This window comes from Coregonus lavaretus (genome assembly GCF_964263955.1).
Source record: "Coregonus lavaretus genome assembly, chromosome: 2".
In the NCBI taxonomy this organism is placed as follows: Eukaryota; Metazoa; Chordata; class Actinopteri; order Salmoniformes; family Salmonidae; genus Coregonus; species Coregonus lavaretus.
The window spans coordinates 29,645,908-29,671,700 of NC_139989.1; the positions used below are offsets into that span (position 1 = coordinate 29,645,908).

The 25,793-nt window shown below is 43.4% G+C and overlaps 1 protein-coding gene across 1 annotated transcript; it reads right to left on the reverse strand.

Moving 5' to 3' along the window:
- Positions 1-11,964: 11,964 nt before the first annotated feature.
- On the reverse strand, positions 11,965-24,191 carry LOC311143544 (protein lin-7 homolog B). The gene is made up of 6 exons (XM_084179380.1): positions 23,873-24,191; positions 22,742-22,860; positions 17,618-17,689; positions 17,262-17,471; positions 12,780-12,943; positions 11,965-12,602 (listed from the first exon to the last, which is right to left on the reverse strand). The coding sequence occupies exons 1-6, from the start codon at positions 23,946-23,948 to the stop codon at positions 12,581-12,583; spliced, it is 663 nt and encodes a 220-aa protein (XP_084035506.1). The 5' UTR covers positions 23,949-24,191; the 3' UTR covers positions 11,965-12,580.
- Between the last annotated feature and the right edge of the window lie 1,602 nt (positions 24,192-25,793).

Genomic DNA, 25,793 nt, shown 5'->3' on the forward strand with positions numbered 1-25,793 from the left:
GTTTGTTTTCTCTCTGGTTGTTTAGGTTATATTAATAATTAAAGGGGGGGAAGCCATAGGCTAAAATAAATAGTTCACAATAAAGGAAGATAAGAGAGGACTTACAATGGGGAGAAAGGATAGCAAGGCTATGAAAGTTATTACACCAGTTAATATAGTCGAACATAGTAATCCTTTAGTTAAGGGTATTGCGAGATTATCCGGCAAATGGAACAAACGTTGGCCTGACATTGAACAACCCTGGCCAGAGGAAGGGACTCTTAATCCGGATGTTATCAACATCATGAAAGTACTTCTGTCAATTTACAAGGCAGATCAGAAGAAGGGAAAACAAAAGGAACGACGTAAAGAGAAGAGACAAAGGGAGCTGGGTGTTCTTAAATTGTTTGAAGACGAAGGACAGAAACTGATGAAAGATACCAAAGACAAGGGAAGCAAAGGTATGGAGAAGAAGCTAAAGGAAGAGACGTCGACAGAGAAACTGAGGGTAGAGGTCGGTATACCTTTCTCACATACGGATTCGGCGAGAAGACCCCCACCGTATGAGAAGGAAGTTGAGCTTAGGGATGCTTATCCTCAGCTTCCAGTAATCCTCCAACAGGGGGATTATTACATCAGAGATGAGGATGAACAAATTATAGAGAGAGGACAAGCAGAAACGACCGTAAAAATGCATCCAAGCGCCAAAGGTGGAAAGAAAACGAGAGGTCTGAAAACTAAGGGTGGTATGAGGTTAAGTAGGATGGAATTGGAGGAGGACGATGATGATCAGAGTGATTTAGAGGGGATCATGGGTGGATATGATCCGGTCATCAAACGGAGGTTGGCCAGAACGGAAAGAAGGGGTAAGGAAGGTTTGAAGAAGAAGGATACAAGGTATTCTGAGGAAGGTTTGAAGAAGAAGGATACAAGATATTCTGAGGAAGGTTTGAAGAAGGATCTAAGATATTACAGTGCTGAGGAAGATTCGAAGAAGAAGGATACAATATCTTCGAGTGCTGAGGGAAGCAAAGATGAAGACAGCGATAAAGAGGAGGCTGACGGTGCTGCGTATTCGAAAGGAGGTTGTCCTGCAAAGACTGTTGCAGAAGAAATAGACGGAGAAATAGACCAATGCTTATCAGAACTGAAGAGTGCAAGGACTGCAGGAGAAGTAAGAGAGGTACAGGAACAACTTCAGTCGCTGACCATACGGAAGGAGAGACAGCTGAGAAGAGAATCTGAAAAAGATGAGACAAAATATGCATTGAGGTCAAGGAAAGATACCCCGAGCAAAATGGTACCAGTTATCATTCGAGGTCAAAACTTTGAATATAAGCCGTTGCAAAATACCGATATGTCAAACATACTTGAGAAGTTGCCTATTCTTCAGAATGGGGCCTATCCTTGGATTTCGAAATTGGAAGAAATTACGGTGGGAACACAGTCTGCCATAGGAGACGTTAAGAGACTGTTGGCTAATCTCATTGGGATTCCAGATATGGAAGAAGTCTTCCAGAGGGCTGGACTCATGAGATATGTTGGGACGGCAGTGAACGATCCTGAATTGTTGGCTGCAAGTAGGAATCGTCTGTGGAGAGCATTGAAAGATACATTTCCAACGAATGTGCATCCTGATAATATTCTGATTGATCCACTAGGACAACAAGAAAATCCGAGAGCTTATGTGTCAAGAGTTCATCAAGTGTGGAGAAATATTACTGGAAATGATCCAGATGTGAGTCAAATTGAGCAGTCAATTTTGAGAGCTAAACTGCAAATGGGACTGCCCGCACCAGTAAGAAGCAAATTGGCAGAGGTGGTTGGACTTGGAAGCATGACAAAAGGGGTCTATACAGATCACATAGCTCATCAAGTGGATCTGTACAGGAAGAAGGAACTCAACCAGAAAGAGCAGGACGAGGAAACTCTCAGGAAACTTAATCTAATACACCTGGGAGAGAACAAAAAGGATAAGAAACAAGCTTTGGTTATGCAGAGTCAGTGTGCACCAAACCAACAATCACTGCCACAGTTTCAACCGGAACAGTTCCAACCGCAATTGTATCAGTCACCCATGGCGGGACCAGTTGATTCATATCCCCAGCCAATGTCTGGACAGACACAGAATTGGAGAGGAAGAGGACGAGAAGACTTTGGAGAAAGAGGAAGATTTAAGTCATCCTTCCAGCAACGTTCAGAAGCATGTTTTACTTGTGGACAGGTTGGTCACTGGGCCCGTGGGTGCAATTGGTCAGGAGAAAACATCAGAGGGAATTTCAGAGGAAGATACAGGGGCCAGGCAAAATCATCTGGAGGACCAGTGAACCCCTACAGGGGTCCGGAGCACGGATTCTAGAGGTGCCTAGATGATCCGAAAGGGAGGTGTCAGCTGGTAGCGTCAGGATCGGAAAGAGATCCAACAATTGAGGTGAAAATAAACAACCGACCATTGGAAGTAATGGCGGATAGCGGAGCAGCGTTCACCTGTGTTCGACCTGAAGATGCTACACATCTCCCTATGTCCAATCAACTCGTTAGGACAATCGGATTTGAGGGAGTAAAACAGCTGATTCCTCTTACGGAACCAATTGAGCTCTGCTATAAAGATCACAAAATTAAGATACCCATACTGGTATCAGAACATACACCTGTTGCATTATTGGGAAGAGATGCCTTGTGCAAGTTGAACTGTACAATCAGATGTACACCAGACGGCTGTCTGATAGAAATGCCAAAGGAAAAGGTTTACCAATTGTCGATGATGACGGAGGTGGATTCGTCTTCAGTATTCTGGATTGGAAATCTCAGTGAAGACTTTATGAAACAATCTAAGATATGGGAAAAATTTATTGTTGCAAATATGCCTGATGCAAAGCTTCCGGAATATCCATTCCATTGTACGCTTAAGTATTTCAAGAAGGTTGCTCAATCACACTTAGAGGAATGGTTGAGTCATCAACCGAAGAATGTTCAACTTAGCTCAAGTTGCATTATTTTAGGACCACAAGGAGCAGCTATGAAGATAAACACAGATGATTATCTGAATAAAGAGTTTGAGATTGAGAAGAGTGTGCCACATGTTACCTTGTTGGTTTCAGAAGGCTATGAGCAAAAGCAAATGGGAGAGATGATGACAGAAGCAGAGAAACTTACTTTCAGACCAACGAAAGAAAATTTGGCGATTTGGAGAAGTGAAGATCAACGATTTCTCAAAATAATGATTTCGGCTCAAGGACAAGGAGAGCCACAGGCTGTAGGAATGACACATGAATCTATTTGCAATATGAAGATTGATTCAGATCCTATGAAAGAGGAGATGTTGAAACAAGTTCCAGAAGGGTTGTGGTCTCAACATAGTACTGATATTGGACTTGTAAAATCAGCTCAACCTGTGAAGGTTGAACTTCGACCAGGAGCCAAACCTCCATGGAAAAATCAATATCCATTGACAGAGGAAGCAATCAAAGGGATTGAACCACAAATTGATGGACTTTCGACAGTAGGGGTTTTAAGGACAACAGAACACCCTCGGAGTAACACGCCTTTGTGGCCTGTAAAAAAACCAGATGGAAGCTATCGTGTAGCTCATGATTTGAGAGCAGTGAATGAAATAGTGATTGACTTTCCAGCGGATGTGCCAGATCCTCATACCTTGTTAGCTCAAGTTCCTCCAGATGCGACACATTTTACAGTACTGGACTTATGTGGAGCATTTTTCAGTGTTCCACTTAGTGTAGAGAGTCAGGATTTATTTGGGTTCACCTATAAGGGACAGTTCTATGAGTACAATAGAATGCCACAGGGGTACCGGCATTCGCCGCATATCTTCAATAAAGTACTGAAGGAAGATTTGGTAGGGATAGATCAGATATTGCAGAGCACTGTCATTCAGTACGTGGATGATATAATGGTTTGCTCACAAAATAAGGAAACATGTCATAGGGACTCAATTAAATTACTACAGGTTTTGGCAGAAAAGGGACACAAGGTGTCACAGAAAAAGTTGCAATATTGTCAGGAGAAAGTTGTATATTTAGGTCAAAACATAACTCATGGTCACAGAAACATTTCGGACAAGCAGGTGGAAACTATTCGTAAGGCTCCAAAACCTAGAACAGTCAGGGAAATGATGACATTTCTGGGTATTGCTGGTTATTCCTCAGCTTGGGTAGAGGATTATACTAGTTTGATGGCCCCATTGAGGGCTATGGTGAGGGGTACTGAGAGTGGTCAACTCCATAGCAATCTTTCCTGGACACCGGAAGGTCATGTGGCATTTGAAACTATCAAACAGAGGTTGCAGGAGGCACCTGCACTTGCACTACCAGATTATTCAAAGAACTTTTTGCTATACGTGTCTACGTCTACTGGAGGTAGATATGCATGTGCGGTTCTTTGTCAACCGACAGGCATGGGGACGAATCCTCAGCCTATTTCCTACTACTCTACTGCTTATTCAGAGGTAGAACTAGGGTTACCACTATGCTACAGAGCAATGGTGGGGGTGTATTCCATGTATGACAAAGCATCATCGGTCACGATGGGCTACCCCGTGACAATTCTTACCCATCATAGTCTCAGAAATCTTCTGAACTATGGGAAGTATACATTGACTATGCCCAGGCTCAGAGACTATCATAGACTCTTAGAGCAGGAGGATGTCACCCTTGTGAGATGTGATACAGTAAATCCAGCCGAGAGTTTACCAACTTCCGAGGATGGTGAGCCACATGATTGTGTCCAAGAAGCAGAGAGATATTCGAGGCTTCGATCAGATTTACAAGCCTTTCCATTACGTGAAGCAGACCTGGAGTATTGGACTGATGGGTCTTGCTATCGGGTAGGAGATAAGTTATGTGCTGGTTATGCAGTAATTAGAGGCAGAGGGACGGGATTTGTTGTTGAAAAGGCTGAAGTAATACCACAGCCTGCGTCTGCACAACTTGCTGAACTTGTGGGACTAACAGAAGCATGTTTGTTAGCGGAAGGTAAGCGAGTAACCATATACACTGATTCAGCATATGCACATAGTGTATGTCATTTGTTTGGGGCGGTATGGAAAGGTCGAGGGTTCAAGAAATCGGATGGTTCTCCGATACAGCATCATGCACAAATCATGAAATTGTTGCATGCTATGATGAAACCTACAGAGATAGCGATAGCTAAGTGTGCAGCTCACAAGACAGATATGTCAAGAGTGACACAAGGGAACAAAGCTGCTGATGAAGCTGCAAAAGCCGTTGCAGGAGCGGACAAATTTGGGAAAGTGTTTCTGGTCACTCATGTAGTGGACTTGGAAGACAAAATTACGCTTCGAGATGTAATTTTGATGCAAGAAGCCGCTTCTATGATCGACCAACAGCTATGGCTAGACCGAGGAGCGGTCAAAGATGCTACTGGTCTGTGGAGAAACCATGAGGGGTTGATAGTAGCGCCTCTAGACCTCTTAGGTCTGATGATTCAAGAAGCACATGGCTTAGCTCATGTTGCGAGGGGGGAGGTTCACAGAAAGATCACAAAGGAATATGGTGTTTGGGCTCCATATTTGTTTGAACAAATTGATTATTTGATAGGAAGATGCACCATCTGTCTTAAAAATAATGTTCGAAGAGGGATACCTGTTCATCCAGGGTACATTCCTACACCAAGGGGTCCTATGCGTGAGTTGGTCATTGACTTTGTTGATATGATACAACCAGTTGATGGGAAAAGATACATGTTGGTGGTTGTAGATAGATTTTCACGATGGACAGAAGCTTGTCCAACCAAGCGTAAGGATGCTCAGTCGGTTGCCAAGTTCTTATGTAAAGAAGTCATAAGCAGGTGGGGATTACCCGATCGAATATCCTCAGACAATGGAAGAGAATTTGTGGATAAAACAGTAAAATTGATGTTGCAAAAATTGGGAATTAAGCAACGTCTTGGAGCAGTTTATCACCCACAAAGTCAGGGGATGTGTGAAAGAATGAACGGTGTCTTGAAGAACCGCATTGTGAAGATTTGTCAACATACAGGTCTAAACTGGATAGCGGCGCTTCCTTTAGCACTAATGGTGTGTCGCTCAAGTGAGCTACGTGATCTACGTATGACACCCCATGAGTTGTTAACAGGAAGAAGGATGCCAACGCCTTGTTTACGAACAAGTGGAAAGGGTCCAAGCTTGGCCCTGTTGGACGATGAAATGAGAGCGTACGTTACATATATGGCCAATTTTCATAAAAAGTTGTCCACATATGTTTCTGACAGGCAAAGACAAGGAGAGGTGCAGAAGGCGCCTGAGGAGGATAAGAGGAATACAGTACAACCGGGAGACAAAGTATTCGTAAAGGTATTCAGGAGGAAGTGGTATAACGAACGTCGTGACGGACCATTTGAAGTGGTTCGTAGTACTGGAACAGCTGTCCAGGTTAAGGGATCTCCTACGTGGTATCATTTGTCACATTGTGTTAAAGCGCCTACAGAAGAGGTGCCACGCGTAGAGAGAGAAGATGGAGATAGGGGAGAACAGGAAGAGGGAGAGATTGTCAATGTTGGGATTAACGTTGATAATGATGACACTTCTGATTATGCCAGAGATGACGATGCAGGGGTTGGAAAGGAAGGAGGATTTGGAGAAATTGATTTCCAATACGTCCCAGAAGCAACAGGGAGTATTTCAGTGGGATGTGAAGCAGCAGAGATCACCAAGGGCAACTCGGTTAAAGGGGAAGCTAGTGATTCGGTTGGACAAAATAGGCCTAGACCAGTTAGGAGAAAAGTCAGACCAAAACGTTACGAAAACTAGGAATGAAGTAACAACAATAACATCAACACGTCAGTCTGTTAGAACAACAATGGGAAGCAATTTTACTCTTTCAACATTGACAGTTGGTAAAGCCATAAATATATCGCATTCGATTACAAGGGAACCGATAGTGCCAGCACCAATTTTAGAACAAAAAACATCAACTAAATCAACTACTTTAATGTCAACTTTGAAAAGATTTAAGGGTACGACGGCAATAACAAATGTAGGAGGTATGATACCGACACCAACAACAACTTTTCTAAAAGTAAACGATGTAACTGAAATGACTCAGCAAGTAGTCATTGAAAACAATATAGGTTCATCTGAAATAGTACAGGATAATATCATGGAAGAACAGGATGGGTTTTTTGGGTTCAACTTAACATCAGAAGATACATCTGATCAATCTCGCTCGGTAGGGAAAAGAGACGCGAAATGGAAAGCATATGGATTTGATGCGGCGGTTTTGAAAATTAAAGATCAATGGGCAGGTAGAAATCTTTGGTTCCAGCAATTAACTCATGCTGTAAGATCAGTGAGGAATCTTGAGGGTCCATGTCTGTTGAGAATTCCAGCACCAGAGACGTGGGGTTCAATTTTACAGACGATCGCTCAACCATTGGCGGGTGGGTGTCAGGCCTATGCGTTGAAATGGCTGTTGTATCATCAACGAGTATTGACAGACAAAGACATGTCGGTGTCACACCATTTGTATAAGCCTAGTTATAAGTGTTCTTGGTTAAATGAATTTCCCTATGTGCATATGGTGGGTGGTAAAGAAAGTCAGGTGACAGTGATCCCTGAAGCATTTGAGGTGAGAGCAGTAAGAGCTAAAACTTGTATTTGTGCTAATAATACAGATGAGGTAAATGGTATGTTCATGGGAATATCAGATTGTGATGGGTATATGTTGATTTTGGGTAAACCCGGACGAAAGGGTAGAGGGGACAAATATAATGTAACTTTTTATGCTCCAGGTAGTAAGAAGGGCAGGACTTTGATGGTGATGGATCAATTTTTCCCTATCAATGCAACTATTGGGAATTTTAGAGATATTTGGTGGGTTTGTGGTGATAAAGCATATATATTTTTACCCTATGGATGGAAAGGGTGTTGTTACATGTCAACATTGAAGTTGCCATATGAGGTTTTTACAATTAGGAGAGGAGTAGCACCGAATCCAGATCAATCTGAAACTACTGGTGAAAATAGGGTTAAAAGAGAAATGGCTAAATTTACTAATCTTGAAGCCTACCATTGGAGAATAAGTCTGGGAGAGAAGTGGGGACTTGGTCTTTTTCCATGGTATGGTGTAACATTCTTAGCAGATCATATTGATAATATTACATATACGTTGCAGGGCTTTGCAAATGAAACAATAAGAGGGTTTCACCTTCTGTCAAATGCTCAAAGAAGTCACAGACTGACGTTGTTGAAACATGACATGGCTCTTGATTATATTTTGGCAAGACAAGGTGGCTTATGTTTGGCTATGAATCTGACGGGGGATGATTGTTATACTTTGATCCCAGATAGTTCCGATAATATCACAAGTGTTATAGATGCTTTGAAGAATATCAGGGATGCATTTGGAAGATCTGAGAAAGCTGGATGGTCGGCGAAGTCTTGGTTGCAAGATCAGTTAGGCCCAATAGGAGCAGTGATGGTTCAGATTTTAGTCGCAGCTCTGATAGCGTTGTGTGTCATGTTTTGCTTTTGTACTTTGTTACTGACCTTTGCAAAAGCTATGATATTAAGATGGGTTGGTGTTGTGATGCCTGGAGACAACACTCAGATGCCGTTGTTGATTGTTCCTGATCTGGACGAAGATGGACGAGGGGGTCTAGATGGACTACTGATGGATAAATATCCTTTTTGATTATTTGATCATTTTACAATGTTTTTTTTCAATATTAGTGTGATTTTTAGTATGATTTATGAATCAAGGGGGGAATGGGTTTATGTGATTCATGCATCATTTATATATCAGTTTTATAGTCTTAGTGGATAGTGATGTTTAATGTGAAAGTGTTTTTTTGGAAAAGATACTGTTTGGTCTTTTTCTTTTTCTTCCAGAGGCATGTGGGAGAACATGTGGAGATTGGAATACTCAAACAAAGACAATATGACTGGAGGAGATGAAACAAGGAGGGTGTGGCTGATTTCATCATTAACAAGTCAATTGGAAGTCGAGACTACGGAGGAGATGAAGTGTAGTGGACTACATTCCAGTGTCTGCAATGAAATATAGACATATTTGATGTGTAATACATAATTGTGTCATATTCTTAGGTATTGATTTTAGTAGAATGATGTTTGATGTTATTGAATGCAGATGAGGATCTTAGATGCTTTTGTTTATTTCGATGGGGTTAGGGAAAGGACGTTTAGACAGGGAGAGATTCCCTTTCAGGTCCTATGGGTTGACCAGCCTGAGAGTGGATGTTTCTGGATAGGATTTTGTTTACAGGGGTTTACATGTGTAGTTAATTGTATTATAGTTTCAAATGCATTTACATGAGTTATGAGGTTATCTGGAGTACCGACGGTGGTTGCCTGGGGCAGAGGGACGGTGAGAGAATTTTACTGTCTTGATTGATATGGATGGATGGCTGCTGGACAGTTTTTCGCTCTCACACTCCATAGAGATTTCTTCATAATTCATAGTAATGTGTTCATACTTCAGAAACAGTTGTTCATAATTCATAGTAATGTGTTCATACTTCATAGAGATTTCTTCATATGTCATAGTAATGTATTTACATTCCATAAACAGTTATTTCATAAGAAAGGTATTTACACTCTAGAGAAGAATGTTTTTGGTTTAAGGTTAAAGATACTCAATAAGATAAATTGTTACTGGTCATAATCCTAGTGTTGTCGAGACTTTTTAGTTTTGTCTCGAAGGGGGGAATATGTAGTATATTAAAATTATGTCTTTGTTAAAGGTTTTTCATGAAGAAATGGAAGGTTGATTATTGTTATCCAGAGGGAAGGTTTTAGCGTGACGTCACATATGACAAACAGGAAGTGGGTGGTAAGATACGGGGATTGAACAGTAGAGGGAGCTATTCAACTCTTGGAAGGCTATATAAAGGGGGGAGCGGTGACGAAGAGTTAGAATGCAGCAAGATTTATTTGGGGTCTGATTCTCCGGATATTGTGTCCGTACTTACGCTGGAACCTCGTGGTTTGAATAAAGGCCTTTGAACACGATCCACCTAAGCAGACTTCTTGATTGACGACAACACCTTCCAATAACCATACACTACAGCACCATCAGGTTCATTGTTTAGCTAGATAGCTAGCTAGGTACATGTCTAAACAAGACTTCATTTCACCAGATGATTACATTACCCATCAAGTTAGCCAGGTGTGTCTGGGGTTGATTACAGTCATCTATTGTATTTCATGAACATGTGTACAAGTCTAGACAATAGTGACCCCTTCACTTAGCTATATGTGGCTGGGGGGTGGTTATAGCATTTATTTCACATAACCCATCAATTTAGACAAGTGTGTCTGGGTAAGAATCATCTAATAATTATACAATATTTATTAAAAAATATGGACACTTTCTATTTTTGATATTGCTACTATGCAAATAACCATTTCACTGTACCGTTTACACCTTATGTATCCTGTCCATATGAAAAATAAACGTTTTCTATTTGATATAGTGTGTGTGTCTATGTGTGTGTGTGTGAGAGAGAGAGAGAGAGAGAGAGAGAGAGAGAGAGAGAGAGAGAGAGAGAGAATGTGTGTGTGTGTGTGTGTGTGTGTGTGTGTGTAGGGTATATGATAAATACATAAATGAACCGTTGAAGTGTGAACGTGTGTATGAACGTGTGAACGTGTGGTGAAAGTGTGAACGTTTTAATTAAATTAATTAATTAAATTAATTATTTACATGAAAGTGTGACTTAAACGTGTGAACGCATGAACACGTGAGCACGTGTGTTTTATTTATTTGTAATAATTTTTTGGGACCATTCAACAAAGTTTATTTAAAACAACACGACACGTGAATGTCTAATTAATTCAGTTCCAAACAGTTGCGTCAATGGATTTCACTCCACATTATAATTGCCACTGTACTAACAGGACCCTAGCACTGTTTACCATCTGTCAAGGTGGGGGTTATAATGCCTGTATATAAACAAAACACATTAACCACATAACATTGTTCATTGGGTCCACATTAATTAGGTTAAATGTAATAAAGTCATTGACTTGTCAATTCTTTCATGTTAGGCAATTACATAAGCTATAAAGTGGGAATATTGAAACATGATTGAATCTTTCTCATCCTTGGTGTCTTCACATATTTAGACTTAAATCATTTATTTTCTTACATTTATGTCAGTGTGTTTGTCATTGCCCACAGCATCATAGTCTATATATCTTGTATTAAACATTTATAGAACATTTTATACTGCTTGGTAAGAAACCTGATCCCCATTTCTGTACGCAGATCTCGGAATTGCACTGTAATGGCTTTACTTGTGTCTCCTTATGCATTATTATTGAAATGTAAAAAATGAATAGCCTACCCTTATTTTCCCCTCCACACTGTTTGCTCAATCTTGTCCATTGACACACACACAACAGTTCATTTATGGCACTTATCACCCCTCTTAAGGATAGGGCGCAAGCGTGTAAGGGGGGGTGTGTTTAAGTGTGGATCAGTCTGAAACACTTTATGAATACCGGACCTGGCGACTCCTCATGATGAGGCTCATGATTTCTAAGTTAAATTCTTAAAGAATCAATTACTATCTTTAATCAGTGCTTGACTTGGACTAAAATATGTTCCGGTACTGATTTATATTTAGGTGCAGGAGCTCCACAATACTTTTGAACATATCATCTATAACAGGAACAGGAGCTCCAGCCCAAGTCAATTACTGTCTTTAATTGAAATGACCAATGAACTGCAAGAAATAGAGTTGATTGTGGCTTTAAGCACTCTGTGCAGACTGCAATGTCAAAATCTGAAGCAAATCTGACTATGAAACGTCCACAGCTTGCCCTTTCTGACAAGAGTTCTGCCACCCCCAGAACTAATTTCTAATCTTTGAGTAATATAATTCCAATTTGTTTTCAAATCATATGGTTACCTGAGCTGTACATGTAGGCCTACACATGAATAGAATTCAAATTGTTCTACAACACAAATATGAACTCAAACAATGACTGTTCAAACCTTCACCGGCTTTATTTCATGAATAAATAAGTGCATAAATTAACAAATAGTCAATATGAAAGCCTTGGAATGCTAACCCTACCTAAACTGTACTTAGATAGCTTCTGCTGTCGAGGTACAGCGCTAGGAACATTGCACTCTGCTTTCGAGTGCCATACATACATACATACATACATACATACATACATACATACATACATACATACATACATACATACATACATACATACATACATACATACATACATACCACTATAGAGTAGAAAAGTAAATAGACCTATGCATTTAAATTACATCCACCATGCTTACTCTCCTCTGTTCTTACGCTAAACACATGGTTGCCATACACTAGGATGCAGTTTTCACACTGGGAGAGAAAATCACATACAGGATAGAGAATGAGCTAGGGTTAGGCAGTCCCCTGATAAGGGTTAGGGAGAGGAGGGGGATAATAGATGCCTAATTTGGAACATTTCACAAAACATACATAAATAATAGATCTAAGTTGGCTACTTTGGTTTCTTCCTTCTTCTCTATCATCTGGCCTCGTATTGGAGCAGAACTAAGGTGGCGGGTCCAACAGGCTTGACTGAGGGTGGGAGTGGCTAGCCTCGGGACTCCAGAGACCTGTGTTAGGGAAAATAGAGAGAAAAAGAGAGCGAGAGAGAGACAGAGAAAGAGAGAATTACACGAAAAACAGACGTTTGCTATTAAAAGTCTGTTTCTGTTTGTGTGTGAGAGAGTGAGCGTGCTCACGTACTTGCTTGTTTGTGCGTGTGTTTGTGTGTCTGTGTGTTCCCTCACGAGTAGCTTGTGTGCTGCTGGCGTCTTCTGGCGCTCCTCATCTTCTCAAAGCGGGCCTCCATCTCCTCCAGCACCTTGGGCGTGTACCTGACCACTAGTTTCACTGAGCCCTGGGCAGCCTTCAGCAGCTCCACTGCCTTCTCATGGTGCTCCCCCTCCACACTCTGCAATACACACACACACGACCAAAAGTATGTGGACACCTGCTCGTCGAGCATCTCATTTCAAAATCATGGACATTAACATGGAGTTGGTCCCCCCTTTGCTGCTATAACAGCCTCCACTCTTCTGGGAAGGTTTTCCACTAGATGTTGGAACATTTCTGCAGGACATTCAGCCACAAGAGCATTAGTGAGGTCGGGCACTGATGTTGGGTGATTAGGCCTGGCTCTCAGTCGGCCTGCCAATTAATCCCAAAGGTGTTCAATGGGGTTGAGGTCAGGGCTCTGTGCAGAACAGTCATGTTCTTCCACACAGATCTCGACAAACCATTTCTTAATGGACCTCACTTTATGCACGGGGCCATTGTCATGCTGAAACAGGAAAGTGCCTTCCCCAAACTGTTGCCACAAATTTGGAATTTAATTTAATTTATTTCACCTTTATTTAACCAGGTAAGCCAGTTGAGAACAAGTTCTCATTTACAACTGCGACCTGGCCAAGATAAAGCAAAGCAGTGCGATAAAAACAACAACACAAGAGTTACATATGGGGTAAAACAAAACATAAAGTCAAAAATACAACAGAAAATATATATACAATGTGTGCAAATGTAGCAAGTTATGGAGGTAAGGCAATAAATAGGCTATAGTGCAAAATAATTACAATTAGTATTAACACTGGAATGATAGATGTGCAAGAGATGATGTGCAAATAGAGATACTGTGGTGCAAATGAGCAAAATAAATAACATGGGGATGAGATAGTTGGGTGGGCTAATTTCAGATGGGCTGTGTACAGGTGCAGTGATCGGTAAGGTGCTCTGACAACTGATGCTTAAAGTTAGTGAGGGAGATAAGAGTCTCCAGCTTCAGAGATTTTTGCAATTCGTTCCAGTCATTGGCAGCAGAGAACTGGAAGGAATGGCGGCCAAAGGAGGTGTTGGCTTTGGGGATGACCAGTGAGATATACCTGCTGGAGCGCATACTACGGGTGGGTGTTGCTATGGTGACCAATGAGCTAAGATAAGGCAGGGATTTGCCTAGAAGTGATTTATAGATGGCCTGGAGCCAGTGGGTTTGGCAACGAATATGTAGTGAGGACCAGCCAACAAGAGCGTACAGGTCACAGTGGTGGGTAGTATATGGGGCTTTGGTGACAAAACGGATGGCACTGTGATAGACTACATCCAATTTGCTGAGTAGAGTGTTGGAGGCTATTTTGTAAATGACATCACCGAAGTCAAGGATCGGTAGGATAGCCAGCTTTACGAGGGCATGTTTGGCAGCATGAGTGAAGGAGGCTTTGTTGCGAAATAGGTTCTAGATTTAACTTTGGATTGGAGATTCTTAATGTGAGTCTGAAAGGAGAGTTTACAGTCTAACCAGACACCTAGGTATTTGTAGTTGTCCACATACTCTAGGTCAGACCCGTCAAGAGTAGTGATTCTAGTCGGGTGGGCGGGTGCCAGCAGCGTTCGATTCAAGAGCATGCATTTAGTTTTACTAGTGTTTAAGAGCAGTTGGAGGCTACTGAAGGAGTGTTGTATAGCATTGAAGCTCGTTTGGAGGTTTGTTAACACAGTGTCCAATGAAGGGCCAGATGTATACAAAATGGTGTCGTTTGCGTAGAGGTGGATCTGAGAGTCACCAGCAGCAAGAGCGACATCATTGATATACACAGAGAAAAGAGTCAGCCCAAGAATTGAACCCTGTGGCACCCCCATAGAGACTGCCATAGGTCCAGACAACAGGCCCTCCGATTTGACACATTTAACTTTATCTGAGAAGTAGTTGGTGAACCAGGCGAGGCAGTCATTTGAGAAACCAAGGCTATTTAGTCTGCCAATAAGAATGCGGTGGTTGACAGAGTCGAAAGCCTTGGCCAGGTCGATGAAGACGGCTGCACAGTACTGTCTATTAGTGATCGCGGTTATAATATCGTTTAGGACCTTGAGCGTGGCTGAGGTGCACCCATGACCAGCTCAGAAACCGGATTGCATAGCGGAGAAGGTACGGTGGGATTCGAAATGGTCGGTGATCTGTTTGTTAACTTGGCTTTCAAAAACTTTCGAAAGGCAGGGCAGGATGAATATAGGTCTGTAACAGTTTGGATCTAGAGTGTCACCCCCTTTGAAGAGGGGGATGACTGCGGCAGTTTTCCAATCTCTGGGGATCTCAGACGTTACGAAAGAGAGGTTGAACAGGCTAGTAATAGGGGTTGCGACAATTTCGGCGGCTAGTTTTAGAAAGAAAGGGTCCAGATTGTCTAGCCCAGATGATTTGTAGGGGTCCAGATTTTGCAGCTCTTTCAGAACATCAGCTGTCTGAATTTGTGTGAAGGAGAAGCGGGGGGGGCATGGGCAAGTTGCAGCGGAGGGTGCAGAGCTGGTGGCCGGGGTAGTGGTAGCCAGGTGGAAAGCATGGCCAGCCGTAGCAAAATGCTTGTTGAAATTCTCGATTATTGTAGATTTATCAGTGGTGATGGAGTTTCCTAGCCTCAGTGCAGTGGGCAGCTGGGAGGAAGTGCTCTTATTCTCCATGGACTTTACAGTGTCCCAAAACTTTTTGGAGTTACAGGATGCAAATTTCTGTTTGAAAAAGTTAGCCTTTGCTTTCCTAAATGCTTGTGTATATTGGTTCCTAACTTCCCTGAAAAGTTGCATATCGCGGGGGCTATTTGATGCTAATGCAGTACGCCACAGGATGCTTTTGTGCTGGTCAAGGGCAGTCAAGTCTGAGGAGAACCAGGGGCTATATCTGTTCTTAGTTCTGTATTTTTTGAATGGGGCATGTTTATTTAAGATTGAGAGGAAATTACTTTTAAAGAACAGCCAGGCATCCTCTACTGACGGGATGAGATCTATATCCATCCAGGATACCTAGGCCAGGTCAATTAGGAAGGCCTGCTCGCTAAAGTGTTTTAGGGAGCGTTTGACAGTGATGAGGGGTGGTCGTTTGACCGCGGACCCGTTACGGACGCAGGCAATAAGGCAGTGATCACTGAGATCCTGGTTGAAGACAGCGGAGGTGTATTTAGAGGGTAAGTTAGTCAGGATGATATCTATGAGGGTACCCATGTTTACGGATTTAGGGTTGTACCTGGTAGGTTTGTTGATAATTTGTGTGAGATTGAGGGCATCTAGTTTGGATTGTAGGATGGCCGGGGTGTTAAGCATATCCCAATTTAGGTCACCAAGCAGTACAAACTCTGAGGATAAATGGGGGGCAATCAATTCACATATGGTGTCCAGGGCACAGCTGGGGGCTGAGGGGGGTCTGTAGCAAGCGGCAACAGTGAGAGACTTATTTCTGGAAAGGTGGATTTTTAGAAGTAGAAGCTCAAACTGTTTGGGCACAGACCTGGATAGTATGATAGAGCTCTGCAGGCTCTCTCTACAGTAGATTGCAACTCCACCCCATTTGGCAGTTCTATATAGATGGAAAATGTTGTAGTTGGGGATGGACATTTCAGAATTTTTGGTGGCCTTCCTAAGCCAGGATTCAGACACTGCTAGAACATCAGGGTTGGCGGAGTGTGCTAACGCAGTGAATAACTCAAACTTAGGAAGGAGGCTTCTGATATTAACGTGCAGAAAACCAAGGCTTTTACGGTTACAGAAGTCAACAAATGATAGCTCATGGGGAGTAGGAGTGATACTGGGGGCTGCAGGATACTAGGGGCTGCAGGAAGCACAGAATCATCTAGAATGTAATTGTATGCTGTAGCGTTAAGATTTCCCTTCACTGGAATTAAGGAGCCTAAACCTTGAAAAACAGCCCCATTCCTCTTCCACCAAACTTTACAGTTGGCACTATGCATTGGGGCAGGTAGCGTTCTCCTGGCATCCACCAAACCCAGATTAGTCCGTCGGACTGCCAGATGGTGAAGCGTGATTCATTACTCCAGAGAACATGTTTCCACTGCTCCAGAGTCCAATGGCGGCGAGCTTTACACCACTCCAGCCGACACTTGGCATTGCGCATGGTGATCTTAGGCTTGTGTGCGGCTGCTCGGCCATGGACACCCATTTCATGAAGCTCCCGACGAACAGTTCTTGTTCTGACGTTGCTTCCCGAGGCAGTTTGGAACTCGGTAGTGAGTGTAGCATCCGAGGACAGAATATTTGTACGCGCTACGCTCTCCAGCACTCGGCGGTCCCGTTCTGTGAGCTTGTGTGGCCTACCACTTCGCGGCTGAGCCGCTGTTGCGCCTAGACGTTTCCACTTCACAATAACAGCACTTACAGTTGACCGGGGCAGCTCTAGCAACTGTAAGCATACACACACGCACACCACTCCCTCCTCCCAATCCCCCTCTTACCACTCCATTGACGGAGAGCAGTTGGTCACCCCTCTTCAGCCCCCCCTGCCGGTCTGCCACTCCCCCAGGGATGACCCTGGAGATGTAGATTGGGGAGTTCTGCTCCTTGCCCCCCATGATGTTGAATCCCAGGCCCTCCTCTGTCTTGGGCAGCTCCACCACCCGCGGGTGGGCATGTCCCTCGCTGGCCGCAAATGCAGCCACTGTGGCCTGGATGAAAGGGTGAAAGTGAGATTGAACGAGATGTTGGACGCCATTGCGCTAACATGACTGTTACAGGATTGTGATGTTTATTCTTTCCTGGAGTGTACATTTTCTGTATGTGTGCATGTGCGCTAAATGTTTGTTGTCATTACCTTTGCAGTTGCCTGGGCACGAACCTCAGGCCCTCCCACGATGTCAAGAGTGTCATAGAGCTGTTCATACACCTGTTGGGAAAAAGTAGAAGAGGAGAGAACATGAGGGAAACCAAGATACAGCCAAATCATGGAGATATTGGCACTTCAATGAGTTTCACCCGTTTATAAAACACAGATTATAAAATGTATAAAAAACAGATGATAAAAAAGTAAATTCATAAACAAAGTGAAACCTGACACGATGTATCAAGATGGTGTGACCCACACAGAAGTGAGGTGGAGAGTGGACTGAGATATGTAGTGTAGAGTAGTCTACTTGATGTGAAAGGTATGAAACGTGATACAATGTTTATAGATGTGGGTGTGGTTGGTATGACACACAATTGAGTGTAGTGAAGTGTATTGTATTGAAGTGTACTGTAACAGCATACAGGCAGACATACTAGCTAGGTAGGAGATGCAGCAAAGAGTATAACTTGTGTGATACACAGGGTATGTCAATGTTACAGTATTGAATATAGGGTGCAGGGTAAGGGTTTTCAAATATAAACTTTGAATATGGTCTTTAAATAGGCGGTATGGTACCTAAGAATGATCTAATATGGATGTTGTAACTAGGGCTGTGGCGGTCATTACATTTTGTCAGCCGGTTATTGTCATGCAAAAGCCTGCCGATCTCACTGTATTGACTGTTAATTAACATTAACACACTTAGCATCTCAAGGCCTCCATGCATACAAGCTGCATACATGCCGCTGATGCACACCTTTCGAACATCTACATTAAAAAAAAAAGTCTAATAAATCTGCACTGCTCAAAAAAATAAAGGGAACACTAAAATAACACATCCTAGATCTGAATGAATTAAATAATCTTATTAAATACTTTTTTCTTTACATAGTTGAATGTGCTGACAACAAAATCACACAAAAATTATCAATGGAAATCAAATGTATCAACCCATGGAGGTCTGGATTTGGAGTCACACTCAAAATTAAAGTGGAAAACCACACTACAGGCTGATCCAACTTTGATGTAATGTCCTTAAAACAAGTCAAAATGAGGCTCAGTAGTGTGTGTGGCCTCCACGTGCCTGTATGACCTCCCTACAACGCCTGGGCATGCTCCTGATGAGGTGGCGGATGGTCTCCTGAGGGATCTCCTCCCAGACCTGGACTAAAGCATCCGCCAACTCCTGGACAGTCTGTGGTGCAACGTGGCGTTGGTGGATGGAGCAAGACATGATGTCCCAGATGTGCTCAATTGGATTCAGGTCTGGGGAACGGGCGGGCCAGTCCATAGCATCAATGCCTTCCTCTTGCAGGAACTGCTGACACACTCCAGCCACATGAGGTCTAGCATTGTCTTGCATTAGCAGGAACCCAGGGCCAACCGCACCAGCATATGGTCTCACAAGGGGTCTGAGGATCTCATCTCGGTACCTAATGGCAGTCAGGCTACCTCTGGCGAGCACATGGAGGGCTGTGCGGCCCCCCAAAGAAATGCCACCCCACATCATGACTGACCCACCGCCAAACCGGTCATGCTGGAGGATGTTGCAGGCAGCAGGACGTTCTCCACGGCGTCTCCAGACTCTGTCACGTCTGTCACATGTGCTCAGTGTGAACCTGCTTTCATCTGTGAAAACCACAGGGCGCCAGTGGAGAATTTGCCAATCTTGATGTTCTCTGGCAAATGCCAAACGTCCTACACGGTGTTGGGCTGTAAGCACAACCCCCACCTGTGGACGTCGGGCCCTCATACCACCCTCATGGAGTCTGTTTCTGACCGTTTGAGCAGACACATACACATTTGTGGCCTGCTGGAGGTCATTTTACAGGGCTCTGGCAGTGCTCCTCCTGCTCCTCCTTGCACAAAGGCGGAGGTAGCGGTCCTGCTGCTGGGTTGTTGCCCTCCTACGGCCTCCTCCACGTCTCCTGATGTACTGGCCTGTCTCCTGGTAGCGCCTCCATGCTCTGGACACTACGCTGACAGACACAGCAAACCTTCTTGCCACAGCTCGCATTGATGTGCCATCCTGGATGAGCTGCATTACCTGAGCCACTTGTGTGGGTTGTAGATTCCGTCTCATGCTACCACTAGAGTGAAAGCACCGCCAGCATTCAAAAGTGACCAAAACATCAGCCAGGAAGCATAGGAACTGAGAAGTGGTCTGTGGTCACCACCTGCAGAACCACTCCTTTATTGGGGGGTGTCTTGCTAATTGCCTATAATTTCCACCTGTTGTCTATACCATTTGCACAACAGCATGTGAAATGTATTGTCAATCAGTGTTGCTTCCTAAGTGGACAGTTTGATTTCACAGAAGTGTGATTGACTTGGAGTTACATTGTGTTGTTTAAGTGTTCCCTTTATTTTTTTGAGCAGTGTATTTATATACACCGTCACAATAAATCCATTATTCATTTTAGTCAGGTCTAAAGAAACATTATGATATGAAGAAAATGTATTTCCGAAGAACAGAATATGATCTGGCCTACTGTATGTTATCTGGCTATGCTCCATGTCATAGGCTGTAGGCTTGTTCATTTAGCTGACAAGATATGCTTATAAGTTCCGTGCCATTATTTTTTATTATATGATTTTATAGTAAAAATAATATAATTGAACTTAGCTGAATAATCAAGCTTTGATCATTTGAATCAGCTGTGTAGTGTTAGGGCCAAATCCTAAATGTGCACCCTTTGGGGTCCCGAGGATCGAGTTTGGGAAACGTTGGGTTAGAGGGACAATAGAGCCATGAGTACCAGGCCATTAGGACCTAATGGTCATTAGCAAGTTGGGAACTACCAAAGCATGTCCAGGGTGCATAAGAGGAGATTACTGTGATTCAACGGTCACGTGGAATTTTACTGCGGCCATGACTCATGACTGCCGGTGTGGCGGTAATACGGTCACCACAACAGCCCTAGTTGTGACCACTGTAAATATGAAACCTTTTCATGTAAATACGTATACAGTTATATGTATAGCTCATGATAATATAATTTTTTGTGACATCACGATAAACCTAGTCTGGTTGGAATTCAGTACCAAAGTATGCATGTTATATACACATCAATAAAAACCAATCTAGAAACAATATAGCTAGATCAGACATTGTGGGTTTAGGTAGCCTGTCCTACCTCTGATGGATATACAGTGGGGAGAACAAGTATTTGATACACTGCCGATTTTGCAGGTTTTCCTACTTACAAATCATGTAGAGGTCTGTAATTTTTATCATAGGTACACTTCAACTGTGCGAGACGGAATCTAAATCAAAAATCCAGAAAATCACATTGTATGATTTTTAAGTAATTAATTTGCATTTTATTGCATGACATAAGTATTTGATCACCTACCAACCAGTAAGAATTCCGGCTCTCACAGACCTGTTAGTTTTTCTTTAAGAAGCCCTCCTGTTCTCCACTCATTACCTGTATTAACTGCAACTGTTTGAACTTGTTACCTGTATAAAAGACACCTGTCCACACACTCAATCAAACAGACTCCAACCTCTCCACAATGGCCAAGACCAGAGAGCTGTGTAAGGACATCAGGGATAAAATTGTAGACCTGCACAAGGCTGGGATGGGCTATAGGACAATAGGCAAGCAGCTTGGTGAGAAGGCAACAACTGTTGGCGCAATTATTAGAAAATGGAAGAAGTTTAAGATGACGGTCAATCATCCTCGGTCTGGGGCTCCATGCAAGATCTCACCTCGTGGGGCATCAATGATCATGAGGAAGGTGAGGGATCAGCCCAGAACTACACGGCAGGACCTGGTCAATGACCTGAAGAGAGCTGGGACCACAGTCTCAAAGAAAACCATTAGTAACACACTACGCCGTCATGGATTAAAATCCTGCAGCTCAAGCCAGCGCATGTCCAGGCCCATCTGAAGTTTGCCAATGACCATCTGGATGATCCAGAGGAGGAATGGGAGAAGGTCATGTGGTCTGATGAGACAAAAATAGAGCTTTTTGGTCAAAACTCCACTCGCCGTATTTGGAGGAAGAAGAAGGATGAGTACAACCCCAAGAACACTGTCACAACCGTGAAGCATGGAGGTGGAAACATCATTATTTGGGGGATTCTTTTCTGCAAAAGGGACAGGACGACTGCACCGTATTGAGGGGAGGATGGATGGGGCCATGTATCGCGAGATCTTGGCCAACAACCTCCTTCCCTCAGTAAGAGCATTGAAGATGGGTCGTGGCTGGGTCTTCCAGCATGACAACGACCCGAAACACACAGCCAGGGCAACTAAGGAGTGGCTCCGTAAGAAGCATCTCAAGGTCATGGAGTGGCCTAGCCAGTCTCCAGACCTGAACCCAATAGAAAATCATTGGAGGGAGCTGAAAGTCCGTATTGCCCAGTGACAGCCCCGAAACCTGAAGGATCTGGAGAAGGTCTGTATGGAGGAGTGGGCCAAAATCCCTGCTGCAGTGTGTGCAAACCTGGTCAAGACATTGTACATTTACATTTTAGTCATTTAGCAGACGCTCTTATCCAGAGCGACTTACAGTTAGTGAGTGCATACATTATATATTTTTTTCATACTGGCCCCCGTGGGAAACGAACCCACAACCCTGGCGTTGCAAACGCCGTGCTCTACCAACATCCCTGCCGGCCATTCCCTCCCCTACCCTAGACGACGCTGGGCCAATTGTGCGCCGCCCCATGGGTCTCCCGGTCGCGGCCGGCTACGACAGAGCCTGGATTCGAACCAGGATCTCTAGTGGCACAGCTAGCACTGGGATGCACAGTGCCTTAGACCACTGCGCCACTCGGGAGACCTACAGGAAACATATGATCTCTGTAATTGCAAACAAAGGTTTCTTTACCAAATATTAAGTTCTGCTTTTCTGATGTATCAAATACTTATGTCATGCAATAAAATGCAAATTAATTGCTTAAAAATCATACAATGTGATTTTCTGGATTTCTAGATTCCGGCCCTCACAGTTGAAGTGTACCTATGATAAAAATTACAGACCTCTACATGCTTTGTAAGTAGGAAAACCTGCAAAATCGGCAGTGTATCAAATACTTGTTCTCCCCACTGTAGGCTACAACCATATCAGACATAGTGGATAAGGTAGCATAATATCTACCTCTCTGATGGCAGCACAGAACTTGCTCTGCAGGACTCTCTGCAAGGCCTGGAGTTTGGGAGGAGGAAGCTCACCGCTTCTCTGCAGCCGGTCCAGCAGCTCTATCACCCTGCACACATCTAGAGAGGAACGAGGAGGAGGGAGGAGAGGGTGAGTTGAAAAAGAGTAGACTACCCCTTCTCCTGGAGAGCTACTGGGTGTCCAGGCTTTCGCTTCAGCCCTGCTCTGACACACCTGATCTGGCTAATCAAAGTCCTGATAGGCAACTGATCAGTGTTGGAGCAAAAGCCTGCATACCCAGTAGCTCTACATACCCCTACTTCCAATGGCTTTGTACATGTCCTGTATGAATGGCCACAAAGGAGAGGAATCTGCACACTGTGATATGCTCCTCAATATGTCTCATGACTAAAACATTGCAACAATTAACACATTTGGGAATATATTACAGTGAGTGGGTCCCTCCATTTTGAGGATCTGTAGAGTCAGAGCACTGGAATACATATTGTAGCCCTTAAATGAACACTAACGTTACTCATAGTGTTACTGTAAAAATGTTGTTTCATTCTAACAGTAGTTATTAAACATATGTATTATCAACAGATCAGGTGAATGATGTAGCTACAATGTAATACGTTGTGGCACCATTATTCAATCAAATGTTTCAATGGGAATCCCCCCATGAATCGACCGAACAAGGGGGTTCTATGACACACCATCTCAAATCAACCAGAGCTGCATTTATCTGCCTACATTTTGCAGCGCTTTTCCACCCAATTTGGGCATAAAAAGTAATGATATAAAAATGCGCACTATTGGGCATTACAACTTCAGGTGTCATCAGCGTGGTCGTGATAGGGCTATGCTATGCATCTACTATATACACTGATAATGAAAATAATAAAGTACATACACCAAAGTTATGTTAGGCTAAGCCTATATAAAAACGTCAACTATAGCCTACGCTTCGACCGGACGCTAATCCGCAATATTCGTAATAGGACTTCATCTAAATAAACCTACAACAAATGTCCTATAAAACACCAGTGCGTTTATCTCAAGATGCGTCTGATTTTGGTACGATGTAGCGCCCGGGTTGTGCTATTAACACAGGCTCTTCTGTGTAGTTACCTCTTTCTAGGCAGAGCGGCTCGGTCATCGTCGCCATGTCTGTTTCCTTTCCCGAATGATAATATGATGACATCATTGAGAGGCTCCTTGTCTGGCACTGCCGTGAAGTGGGTGGACGTTTCTCGCCGACTGGACGCGATTGGGAGAGGGATTGATTTACGGCGTTTTCTTATTCGTCGCACTGGTGGAATAATAGAATGGCGATAAGGCTGTCCAGTCTGACCCGCAGTAAAAACAGATGGCGCGATGCAAGAAAAACACGTTTTCGGCTAGCCCACAAATAACCCAACCGCCTGTGCCAAGTGTCGCCGGAGAGAATAGACTGACATAATTACGCAACCCGCTACGTAAGAACAATGAGCGTTTTGATTCGTCCGCAGTCCAGTCATTCACTGTCAAATCATACAGTAGGGGTTGTGCTATCTGGGGTTCTTGGGACGTCCCTTCCCATCTTTTAGTTCAACGGCGTAGTGACGTCCCAAGGATTCTTGATACCGTGTCTACATTACAACGCCTTAGTTTGACCTGGTAGTTTAGTCCCAGCCCATGTGGGGGTAGAGGGGAACGAGGCAAAAAACCTGATATGGACAGTGATGGTGCAGAGACAAACAATTGAAAGCTAAATGTATAGAATTGTAAACAAAAATAATGACATCAAAAGCAAAACACCAAAACTTGCAAGCAAATAATTTAAAGCGAGAGCAATTTAATTTTTTTACGAATGCAAACATATTTTTCAGTTAAACTTTCCCAACAACCAATCGAATCCATTTTGCCTACGGTCTTGCCTGCATTTTACCAGTGGCGGCTGGCCGATAGAGGGCGCTAGGGCGCCGCCCCCTTAAATAAAATTATTTAAAAAAATAAAATAAAAAATAAATAAAAATAATAATAATAATAATAAAAACATCAGTATGTCAATATTTGTGTGTTTGAAATATGGAATGCACACAGTAATATGTGTAAGATATGATAGAAAATCATATTCGCAATCGCAACCTTTCCTCTGCCTGTCAAACGCCTCGTCAGCTCTGGGCGATACAGAAAGTGCCCCGAGGAGGCGGGTCTACGTAGCAGTTAAGCCAATTGCTAATTTAAGATATGAATGTATGACATAAAATGTAGCTAATCAGCGATTTTAATTCGAATCCAAGGAGGGCGATTATTTTATCGCCCCAAGCTCGCCCCTGATAAAATAAGGACCGGGCTCCAGTGGCGCCATTTTTACTAGACGACAATGGCGAGCGCAAACGTTACTCCTCCAAGACCCAACCCTAACTCGGTGAAATCTCTCCTCCAAGATCCGTTTGAGAGGAGAACTTTGTCAGAGAAAGTTCGGGTGAAAGAGCTGGGCCCAGATCAACCTGACCTCTCAATCAGACAGCAGGCTAGCGAGAAAGGGAAGCAGTATATGCGCGGCTTCTCCCGTAGCTGGTACACCAGGAAGGCTTGGCTAGCTGGGTGCACTGATGCTAATGCTTTATTTTGCTTTCCGTGCTTGCTTTTTAAAACGACGGGGTCAGATTCAGCATGGACAGGTACCGGAGTGAGGGATATGAAGCACCTGTCAGAGAAGGTAAAGAAACATGAGAACACCAGGGCACACATGGACAACTCTGTAAAGCTAGCTGTATTAGGAAGGGTGAACATTGCTACGCAGCTGGATGACGGCCACAGGATTGCGGTGAGGAAACACAATGAGGAGGTGGATAAAAACAGGCACATTCTATCCAAAATTATCGATTGTGTGAAGTTCTGTGGGGCTTTTGAGTTGGCCTTGCGTGGGCACGAGGAGACTGACTCCTCGGACAACCCCGGCATTTTCCGGGGCTTAGTGGATTTTGTTGCCTCCCTCGACAGTGTGCTGGAGGAGCACCTGAAGACAGCTACCGTTTTTAAGGGCACGTCAAAGATGATACAG